Here is a 12,082-nt window from a genome sequence, read left to right as displayed (position 1 = left end):
TTTTGTTGATTAAAATGTTTTATTTATCTATTTTGATTTTCAAGATTTATTTTATCATTTTGTTTTTAATTAAGCTTGTTTGTCATTTTGTTTATTTTTTATCTCGGTTTTAAATTTATTTTGCCGCCTTTATTTATTTATTTTTCTCACAATTATTTGGTTAAAGTTTTTTATTTTTTTAAACAGGCAGACCATATGTGTCCCAAACTCACTCTTATGTTTCATATGGGCTGTTTAAAATGTTTTGATGTAGCCACAGTGTTTACTTTTTCCTTCATCTAAATGAAATCAGCCTTTAAGTGTTAAACATGTAACCTCTACATGTTACGCTGGCACAGGAAAAAACAGTTTTACAAATACACTTCAGCTTTGAATAACACAAAATACCCTAAACTCCCAAAGAAGATAAGCCGTTTGATCCCTTAAAGATCTTGTGGGAGAAGATTCATCCTCAGAAATGAAAACAGATGTTGTCAAACATGTCCTCTAAAATTAGGTGAAATCTTCTTTCCTTTCCCAAAAGTGGTAAAGGAACTCAGACCAGACTCATTTGTACACATATGCCAATGTCATGGTTGTAACCCCCTTGGGTGTAGCTGACATTAGGGAGAACTGGAATAGAACAGTTCAGTTATGTTTCTCTACCCTCAGGAAATCATTCTTCAGTTCTGGTTTACTCTACATGTACTGTGTCTCGATACATGTAGTATCAGCAGAATCTCTCTCTTGGTTTGGCTTGACTTTGGTCTTGAGCGTCTGACCCTCCTTTCCTCCCTTTTATCAAGAGCGACTCAGTTAATTAAAGAGGCTCCGCGGCTAAAATTAGCATCTTGGACTGACAAAGGAGTTCTGTTAAATCAGCATGGTTGTTTGGGGGGAAATATATGGAGTGATAAACACAGGGAGACAGAACAAGGCAGTCTGACTTGTTTCCAGATGTATGAGCAGTTTAGTGTTCTCCAAAAAGCTGTCATAAAAACATAGTCAGCATCGAGACACATGACTTCATTTGGCTCATTCTTATGAAGTTATACGTCTGCGATTCTTTTGGCGCGTGATTCTTCTGTTCAAGAATTTTAAAGCTCTTATTTGTAGGGTTTTGTGCAACTTGTGACACCAAATAGAATGGTAGACAACAAAAATAATCTACTTTTTAATTCTCTGATCTTAAAATGATACCATTGTTTAAAGTGTTAGTTGTACACCAAGATGTAAATTGTCATCATTTACATAATTTTGAGAAATGTTTCTAAACACATTATAAATGTGTTTGAAATCATTATAAAAGTGTTGAAATCTGTTGCTGAAATATGTTACAAATACTTTGAAGTATGTTGTACTGAATTTTGCAGTTAAATTGTTAACTGGTTTTGCGGAGCTAAGATGGTAACAATATAAAATGGCCCTGCCCCAAACACTAGCCTCTTTTCCACTATCGTGCCAAACATTTCTAAGATCAGTCAGGTATGGTTCATGTTGTTTGCTCACATAGGCCCAAGCCTGAATGTTGCTGCATGAACAAATTGTTCTCAGCACGGATTGACAACCGTTCTGAAATGTGACGCACACAACTAGGGCACTCCATAGCTGGCTAAGCAGCCAAAATCGTGCTATTTGTTTATTTTATTGTATTGATGTTGAATCAGAATAAAGGACTCCTTAAAATCTGTAAAATCTGATCCTTGTCTATATCACCATTTACATTACACTTGCAATCTTACATTCCACAGAGCTCCGTTATGAGCACCACAGTGTAAAATGAAATCGTATCCAAGCTGACTGACTGGTATTGTCTATTTGAGTGCATTCAAACATGTGTGGCTGTATAAGCTAATTTATTAAGCATGTATTAACCTATTGTTATTAGTAGTGGTATTTGTCAGTTGAGACAGTGGACGTGGTTTCAGCGATTCTAGCCAGCGGACACGCCCACATAGTCAGAGAGTTGAGATTTCTGCCTTTTTTACTAAGATTTTGCTAACTACTTTGAGTTACTCTACTTTTTTAGCATTCAAATGTGACTGGATGGTTTGTTGATACATTTTAAACTCAGAACTGTTAAGCTTTAAAACTTAAAATAAACTTTTTTAATAAGATTGAATTAATACCTACTTTTTAAACTCTGTATTTCTTAAAAACTGATGTTTCAAACACTCAAAGAGGTCAAAAGGTAAATCTGTTTTCTGAAGATGTGATTACTTTAGAAGACAATTAAACTAGTGACATAACCATTGAATATGGTCACAGAAGCTCAAACATGTTTGCTTGATGTTGATTTCATGTGTTAAGCTAATTTGGTTAAATTATCTATGTTTACTGATCAAGATTTATATGTGAATTAAAGCCGAAATTAGTGGAGTTTTGGAGGTGTCATAATTTTGAGCATCTGTTCTGATTCTGTGCATTTTAAAATATACAGAATGGTGTTTATCTTAATTAGTGGTTCAATAAATGAGAGGCCAATATCAAAAAAGTAAAAATGTAATAAATATAAAATAGGTTCAGCAAATGGGCCTTTATTGTTGTTAACTAATTAGTTATATATGGCTTTTCTGTGATAAATGTAAAGTTTAAATTTTATTGACTTTTTTCTGTGGTTCAAACACTGATTGTGCAATTATGAGATGTGATACACTTGTTGTACTGTTTGTTTTAACAGGTAATGGTCATTCAATCCATAGTAAATCGTTTTTTTAAGTCAGTGAACTCTGACACTGACACTTAATAGATACGGAAATGTTATTGCATAGTAGCTTTCTTTGTCAAAATGTTGACAAGATTGGTTACCATTGATTGTTTTTATTTTAATTTTTTTTTTTGTGTGACAACAAATTGTTCATTATAAGTCTGCTCACAAAACATTTTAGTGATATATGGGCTTGGAGGTCATCTTTTAAAGAGTTGTCTTATGGGTTTGGAATGGCATGAGGTTGAGTAAATAATGACAGAAATTTCATTTTAAAGTAAACAAAATTATGTGAGTGCATTTTTGTCCGGTCAGTCAAGAATTGACTGTTTTATTCAAGCGTCGAGTCCTGCATGCAGGTTCCCAGCTGCTTCAGACATCCGGAGGAAAGGCCTCTAAGGTAACGTCAGCCTCTAATGGTAGCTTACAGGAAGTTCAGTCCTTAGAGACTCCTGGGCTGCTCTCTCTGGATCTGAATGCTGAATGACAAGCAAACATTCCTTCACACTTCTAACCAGCGGCAAGGAGGAAAGAAAAGTATGTGGTCATAGAACATGAATTTTGCATCCTTTAATAACTTTAAATAAATAAAATGTATACAATTAATCGGGTTAGTTTACCCTAAATTGAAAATACTGTCATTTACTCACCTTTACGTCATTGCAAATCCACAAGACTTTCTTTCATCTTCAGTACACAGCAGGTCATTTTAATCACTTACTTGGAGATTCCTGTCTTTCATTTGAAAATCTTTTTACCCAAAAACTCTGACAATATTGATAAATGAATGAAAAGTGTGAATCACATGGTTTAATCCAAACCTTCTGGAAATACACTGACATTTTTTTTATGATGAACAGAAGCTCGGTGAATCAAAAATGAATCTTATTGGCTCTCAGGAATCAAGTACTTTGAACAATTGCTTGCTAATCATTTTCTACAGGAACAAAATAATTATAAAAAGTTAATATGCTGAAAATGTGTTTATCATTTTAGGTCATTATGTTGTGAGAAGACTTCAACAACATAGAATTCAAGAATTCAACACATTTGTTTTTGAACATTTTAAAGCATCAGAATTTTGTGATATATTTTTTATCTTCATTCATGACTATCTACATGTATACAATATCTTCAATTGTTAAATGGCATGGAGCTCTTATTAACTGACTACTCAGAATACAACATTTTTGTTTAATGAATAATTTTAGACTAGATATAGTTTATATTCCCTTTTTATACATGTTTGATGGTTTATGGTCTATGGATTTGCACTTAAAAACACTTTGTTATAAAGATCTTTTTTTCTGAACCCTCTGACCCTGTTGTTGTTTTCCTTCTGTTTATCTTCATTTGTAGGACCGCAAACTCCTTGCAGCAGCTCAGCAGATGCTTCAGGACAGCAAGACAAAGATAGAGTTCATTCGAATGCAGATCCTCAAAGCCAGCCAGACCAGCGAGATAAACTACGAGAACAATGATGGTATGTGGTCTAGCTGATTTTCTCTTTAATTACAGCTAAATGCTTTGCACTGTATTGTTGTATATAAAAACTCATTCACTGGACTATATTGAACTAAAATGAGCGAATACAGAAAGTGATAAAATATAAGTGCTGTGAGATCAGTCTGCTGCAGACACTTTTTTTTTCTGTTGAACAATATAATTACTAATCTGTAATATATATTTTTGGCTTTATGTATTGAATATTTCACTTGTCATACGTATTGTATTATTTGATTACCAAGTGAAAAAAAGAACACCTGCTTGTCATGTTAAGACTACTTCTACACTAATTCAGGAACATTTGAAAGTTGTGATCTGGGTGCAAACTTAATTTTTAATCATTTCCCGAAAGTTGATCATCCATTCCACACTGAAACAAAAAAAAAAAAAGAAAAAGGTGCTGCACGCTATACAGTTTCAGCATCTATATCACTGATGTTTGATAATGTGCGGACATTCCGACCTTTAATCCTTTTATTCATTTGAGAATTTTTTTGGTCTACGCACCAATTGGACTGTTTTTAAAGGTGCAGTGAGTTTCTTCTTCTTTTTTTTTTTTTTTTTTTTTTTGTGTGTGTATCTGCAACAGTCACATTGCAGCATCTGAAATGTGGAGTATGGATAATATTTGACCAGGAACTGCAGTTCAGAACACAAGACATTTGTGGAGTCACTGCACAGTTTAGAGTGAAAGTTTATCATCTGCATGTGCTTTTAAGGCTCAACTGTATAGCATTTCAAAAGAGCTTAAAGCATAAAGAGACAATAAATAGTACAGTTCGTAACTTTAATAAATATAGATTTTATTGAATGATTTATACAATGGAGATGACTTTGCAGTATTGTTTTAAATTTTAGATCATCAATTTCTGTACCTGAATCGCATTAGACTCCCCAGAAAATGTCACTTTTCATATAGATCTATTTAAAGGGATTGTTCACCTAAAAATTAAAATGATGTCCTCATTTACTTCAAACCTTTATGGGTTTCATTTTTCTGTTAAACACAATAAAAGATATTTTGAGAAATGTTGGAATTCTGTTACCATAGTATTTGTTTTTCTATCTATGGATGTCAATGGTTACAGGTTTTAATCTTTCTTTAAAATATCTTATTTTGTATTTAACAGAAGAAAGAAACTTGGGTTAAAAAAACACTTGAGGTTTAGTCAAATTTATGTGAATGCCCAGTGAGAGTGAATGGTCATGCATCATGTGATTTAGGCCAGGGGTTCCCAAACTTTTTAGCCCGCGATCCCTAAAATAACAATGCCAGTGACTTGCAACCCCCAAAATTCCTCTGACGTGGTTATAAATATACAAAGATTGCACACAAGAATAGGTCTATATAAACACAAGAATATTGACAACACAAAAGAAGTGTTGGTCTAACAACCTCATTATTTAAATAGTGATGTATTAATTTGTTTAATATAATATTAACCTCAACTAAAGAGACTTGTGGACACAATGTTTTCAGCACAAGTCTATTCTAGGTTTAATTTTGGAGACCGCCACTCAAAGGTCATTCTCAGTATTCAGTTGTGGCCTTTATTTATTTTTTATGTATTTGATTGCCATAGTTTTATGGCATTTACCATGTTAGAAAGTTTAACCTGCTGCTATAAAATCAATCTGCTGCAGCTTATTCTATTGTTTTTTGCTATTGTTAATCTAACATAAACCCAATGATCCTATGAAAAATAATAATTTAAAGGCTGATAGCTTTTCATTTGCATGTTTTTGCTTTTTACTTTTAAAATCGACAATGTTTTTCTTCTGTAAGTTATGGTTCAAATAATATTTATTGGGTAATTTTTATAGTTGTAATAAAATTTATTTGACTTTTGAAATCACCAAGCAAACAACTGATTTAGCCTGTAAAGTGTAGACCGAGATCATTTTTCTGAAACACCATAAAAACAGTCTGCACAAGGAGCGTTTTTATTATAAAACACAGTTTAAAAATGCACTAGTGTGAATGGCTCCTCAGTTGCAGTTTAACATTTTGATGTTAAAACACAAATCTTATGTTGGCAGTGACTACAAGCAAGCCCATCATCAGCCCTCTGGACCTGAGGATAGAGGAGCTGCGACATCACTACCGGATAGAGTCTGCTGTGGCCGATGGTGCCAAAAATGTGATGAAACTGCTGGGTACAGGAAAGGTGACAGAGAAGAAAGCTCATTCTGAGGTCAGTCTAAATCCTCATAGTTTTTATATAGTGTTCTCTGCATATGCTTGCGTGCCTGTATAGCTGTTTAATCCATTTACTCATTTAACTGTTTGCTTGTAATTGCTTTTGTTGCCTGAAGCAGCAAATGTTTACAGCTTTTCTCATTGTGTATCAAATTAATTGTGCTATGACACAGAATGCTTAAATGTTCTTTCTTATGTAATTGTTTTGTAATTGTGAGAGTAATACAGTTTTTATACAGCAGTTTATATTAAAATGTGTTTAAATTATTTAGTTTTGGGATGCAACAGTAAAAATATCTGTCCTACGTGACAGAAACCATTTTTTTTTTTTGTTGGTTAGAAAATCTATATACAGGGTGAAAATGCTGGCAACACATGATAGCAGTAAATTAGACAGCTGCTGAATCACTGCATATTTGGGTTTGTTCCTATTGCACAACTGGTAGAACAAGGTAAAAAAAAAAGTTTTGGTTGATTTTGTGGGATAGAGCGTCTGCACAGAATATGAATTAAAACAATTTAAAAAAATCTATAGGTATTGTAGTATTTTTGGAGGGGGTACTTAGCTGTACATTTTCAAATGATGCTTGCATTCTTAACTTATTGGAAATACAATAGGCTACAATCATACTGTTTACAGGCATACAGAAAGACAGAAATAAATGTTGAGTATAAGAATAGTGGATATGTGACTTCCGAGAGAAAACTGTTTGTTTTGTTTTATTTTCACTTGTAAATTCAAAAAGACCTATTAACACATTGGATTTAATATGAACTCTTGACGTAGAAAGACCTCAATAGTATATATATATATTTTTTTTTAATGTAAAACACAACACAGTAATGTTTTGTTTTCATCGAAAATACAAGTGTTGTGTTAACCATTAATTTCTGTGCTTTATTTTTAATTAAACATATAAATGAGTTAATATCATGAATTAATAAAATGAATGAATAATCTTAATTTTGCTTTTAAATGTTGTTAGACTAGTCAAAAATAATTCCGAATTGCATACATGAGTGTGTTCTAGAAATAAACCAAGAAAGAATTTGTTATAACAGCATTTGTTACCAGATAAATTTGAATCCCTGATCTCTGAGGCTCTCAAGTTAATGATGAGTGTGTTAAACTGTGGCATACATCCATACATATATGTACTACTGTGTTTTTCCATTACAGTTTCCAAACCTTTACTTTTAAAGCATTTCTTTGGAGGTTTTGCATCCATTTGTATCCAAATTTGCAGTGCTCAGCATAATTGATTACACCCCATTTTGAAAATCAATATTTTTATCTATTTCTCTGTGAATATAAGCAATGTATTTTGGTGGATTTAAACAAAACCGATTTATTAAACAGAAATATTGATTAACATAATACTTTAATCACCAAACATATTTAGAAATTGAAAGATAAACAGTTAAATTCAAGCTAAATATTGAAAAAAAATTAAATTACAACCTACAAAATTTCAACAAAAACTAAAATTTCCCTTTTTTATTTTGTATTTAATATTTTTCTATAACATACATTTGGGTGTGCTAGTTTGTTGAACATTAACGTAAGTGGTTTTGTTGGATAAGCTCCAGATTTTTCTTCAGTACTGACTAATCTAATGTATATGCACAGATATAATATTGTATAGCTTCCTATTAAAAATATCAATTTAAAAGATAGATTTATTTGGGGTGTACTTGCATTTGCTGAGCACTGTCTGTCTGTATAATTTTGTAAGCATTCAATCTTTGTCTTGCAGGCTCAAGCCCGCTTGAATGAGTCTAGTCAGAAGCTGGACTTGCTGAAGTTTTCTCTGGAGCAGAGGCTCAGCGAACTGCCCAAAAATCACCCAAAGGGCACCCTGATCATGGAGGAGTTAGCAATGGTGGCCTCCCCTCCTAACAGTCCCCGCCAAAGCATCATGTCCACCAGCAACCAGTACAGCACTGTGGCCAAACCTGCTGCCCTGACCGGTAACAAAACATACATACTGCACAGTCACATGATAAACCAGTGGATTTGAACACGTTGTTTACTGGTACCATTTGAGCTGGGTTTTAGAAATGATAGCCTAAAACCTGTTCACACTTGATGCAACAACAACAGTGAAGTCAATTTTAAAACCATTTACACTTAGTATTTATAAGGCGAATTCAAATTAAGTGCACTCCAGTGCAGTTGGTGATGGATTTTTTTCATTCATAAAATAAAGGGTATATATTATTTGAAGTTTTGTAAACGGCCATAGAAGAAGGAACAATGAACTAGTGAATGATCAAATGAATGAATGGTGTGTTTGAAACACGAATCAGCATATGTTTAATGAATCCTAAGAGATTTTGTTAACTCCTTGGAAAGTCAATTTCTCTAGAACTATATTATGCTTTAATACTTAAAATGTTCTTTTTAAAAATGCACTTTTTACAACCTTATTGACTGAGCAATTTTGTTTTATTAAAAAAAAATCTAAGAAAGTTAAATATGACCAGTTGAAGTTGAAAAGAACATTAAGAACTAAAGTTTTTTGTTTGTTTGTTTTGTTAATCAAATATGTTTGAGCTTACCAATTTGTTGTTGTGCATGTGAAATCAATAAAAAAATTTATGTTCTCTATGCATGTCTGATGATTTAATGTGTAATAACCGATAATATAGGCACAATTTGTAAAATTTCTTGATTAAAATATTCAAAATACACTAAAACAGTGCAATTTATATATATATATATATATATATATATATATATATATATATATATATATATATATATATATATATATATTGCTGACTTTTGTACTTCGATTATCTGAAACGTTTTGAAGAATGTTCTAATCCAGAGAAATAAGTAGTTTGAATTCATGTAATGGTCCTGTGTCGGCATGCTAATGAATTCACACACCCTCAATTTTCCTTTTTAGTTTTATAGAAAACAGAGGAACACCAAAGACGTTTTAAAATGCTGTGCGTTTTATTAGACTGCACAGAGCAGCATTATAACTTAAACCTAAAATGTATTTAATTTGATAAAACAGTGCTGTTTCTTCCCCACATTATCATTAGCAAAAGAACTGAAGAGATTGACTGGTATAATAAAAGCTTTGTCCTTGTAGGGCTGCGTCACAATCGTCTCTCAATAGCAATTGCTTCAACTCTGTTGTTCTGGTGTCAAGGTAGTATGAAGCAAAGTAAGAATCAAATCAACCAGTCTTACTTTGCTTCATGCTACCTTGATAGTATGTTTTGGATTTATTTGCTTAACCAAGACAGCCAGACCTGAAGCATGCTAAATCTGTGATGGTGCTTCACAAAGAATTGCTAAAATGTGCAATTTCTGTGTTTGTCCAAATATGCAGGTCAGAGTTAATCTTACTTGACCAGATTTGATCTGTTCTATATCACAAAATTCGAAATTCACATGTATATGAAGGGAAGTCAAATGAACAAAAAGTCTAGTGTGACCATGGTTTAAGCCAGTAAGTTTTCTTCTTTAAAGTACATTAATGTTTTTATTTTTATTTTTAAAAATGGCGCCCCCAACAGTACTGGAGTACATTTCAGTCACACACTTGCATTGCACAGGATGTCTGGTGTCTTCTACTTGTAGATAGAAAACATACCTCATTAATAAAATAATTGTTTTGTTTCTGTGAATGGATCCATTGCATTTTTCATTTATAGTCTGTTCTCTGCACTTTCACTTCAGCGTCCAGTGTGAACAGGCCCTGTAGTCTTTTTTTTAACAACACATGGTACTGTACACTCAGCCCTATTTTAGCAGTGAACAACAGCTGTCTGCTATAGGCATGTAGAAACTACATTTGACTTTTCACATTGTCAACACACACAGCCTCAGCAGACCCTCCCCCACCCTTAGCTTTATCACACACAACTTTGACCTTCACCCTGAAGGAGAACCAAGAGGGCTTACGTTACCATTACCCATAGTGCTTTCCATATAAGGCATTGTAACCATCGCTTGTGTCTTGAAATAGACACTTGTAATTGTTTGCACACTTATTATCTTGTGTTAATCAGAATGGATGTGTTTGGTGATTTACATCTCGAATCATGCAGAGTTTTGGCTCTGAGCAGGGTTTCTGTTGTAAATCCACAGGCACATTAGACGTGAGGCTCATGGGCTGTCAGGACCTTCTGGAGAACGTCCCGGGTCGCTCGAAGACAGCATCTGTTTCTCTGCCCGGCTGGAGCCCTAGTGAAGCACGCTCTTCATTTATGAGCCGAGGAAACAAGAACAAATCTGGCAGCAGCAGAACCCTCTCCAAGTCTGATGATCTGTCCAGTTGAGTGGCTTTGCTCTTCTTTTATATGCAGATGTGCAAAATCTAAGTTAAAATCAGAACTAAGGAACTTTGTTGTTGAGCTGAACAAATTAAATGATATAAATTGACACGTGTAATCTGCATTGATATATCTTGAATGTTACTTTCAAAGTGACTCTTTATCTATAACATTTTGAATTAGGGCTGGAAAATAATTCAATATCAATATATATCGCGGTAGATTTTTTTATTTAATAACAGTGATATGATTTTTAAACCCATTTCCGGTATTTCTAAATAAATTTGCATATATATATATATATATATATATATATATATATATATATATATATATATATATATATATATATATATATATATATATATATATATATAATTTTTTTTTTTTTTTTTTTTATATATATAAGATCTTATACATGCTACAAAATGAGTACCCTGAATACAGATGTGAATACACAAGCTTCCACAAGTAAGAATGCAGATGAAATAGTTGATAAGAGAGGAAAGAGATAAGAGAGGAAAGACTAATGCAGTGGTGTGGAAATGGTTTGGCTTTTTAAGTTCCGATTAACTTATAGTTTCGGTGCTCTGCAACATATGCAGGAGAGTGGTGCCGGCTAGCAGCGGGAACACATTAAATCTGTTTCACCTGATAGATAATACTGAGAGTCAGAAGATAAGGCATCATAAAAGTTTTAGCCTACCTGTTGCCTCACTATCACCACCATCCACTTCCCCGACACCAAAACCAGCGGTGTCAGAAAAGAAGGCAATGACGCAAACACAGATGGCTTTGAGGTTTGAATCAAGTTCAAATCAAACTTTGGTTATCAACACGTGCATATACACCTATAAATTATAAATTACAAGCCTATGCTATGTTCAAAACATGTATGAAACTTGCATATATACATATAAACTTGATGTATGCATGCACCCACATACACACGCACATACATATAAACTCAATCCTTTCATATACTCCCACATTAACTCACGCACATACATATAAACTCGATCCTTGCATATACTTGATCCTCGCACAAACAAACACCCAAATTAAGACAAACTCACTACATGCTGGTATAGCACTCCAGCAAACTTACAGAATAAAATTTACCATCATATTTATCAGGAATCTGTTTATTGATGAAATATAAAGAATGTGATTTAACAGAGGTATTAAATCTGTTAAATAATAAAAAATGTATATAAAATTTATTAGAACTATTTTATGTTAAACCTTTTAGTTTAATTAGGTAATTACATACACAAATGTAAATAGACAGATAAGCAACCAGAACTAAGAATATACTCATCTCTTTGTAAATGCTAAATATAAATAAAAAGTGAACATTCATTTTTTTGTACTTTTTTTTATTAAAAAAAAAA

The 12,082-nt window shown here is 33.0% G+C and overlaps 3 protein-coding genes across 6 annotated transcripts in view; 1 reads left to right on the top strand and 2 right to left on the bottom strand.

Annotated features, from left to right (window-relative positions):
• The window catches only part of LOC147836356 (uncharacterized), a 702,935-nt gene that overhangs the window by 425,485 nt on the left and 265,368 nt on the right, over positions 1 to 12,082 (bottom strand). The gene's annotated exons all lie outside the window — the stretch shown is intronic.
• kyat3.2 (kynurenine aminotransferase 3, tandem duplicate 2) overlaps positions 1 to 12,082 on the bottom strand; it is an 808,585-nt gene that overhangs the window by 716,416 nt on the left and 80,087 nt on the right. The gene's annotated exons all lie outside the window — the stretch shown is intronic.
• Positions 1 to 12,082, top strand: part of pkn2b (protein kinase N2b) — a 68,361-nt gene that overhangs the window by 35,019 nt on the left and 21,260 nt on the right. For 2 of the 3 annotated variants that reach the window (XM_087255820.1, NM_001290179.1), the window contains 4 exon segments: positions 4,046 to 4,169; positions 6,233 to 6,387; positions 8,150 to 8,363; positions 10,504 to 10,689. In XM_087255820.1, the coding sequence (XP_087111946.1) occupies positions 4,046 to 4,169; positions 6,233 to 6,387; positions 8,150 to 8,363; positions 10,504 to 10,689 (679 nt within the window). 3 annotated transcript variants of the gene reach the window in all.

This window comes from Danio rerio, chromosome 6 (genome assembly GCF_052040795.2).
Source record: "Danio rerio strain M-AB ecotype USA chromosome 6, GRCz13ab, whole genome shotgun sequence".
Taxonomy (NCBI): domain Eukaryota; kingdom Metazoa; phylum Chordata; class Actinopteri; order Cypriniformes; family Danionidae; genus Danio; species Danio rerio.
This window is presented reverse-complemented; position numbering and strand designations above follow the sequence as displayed.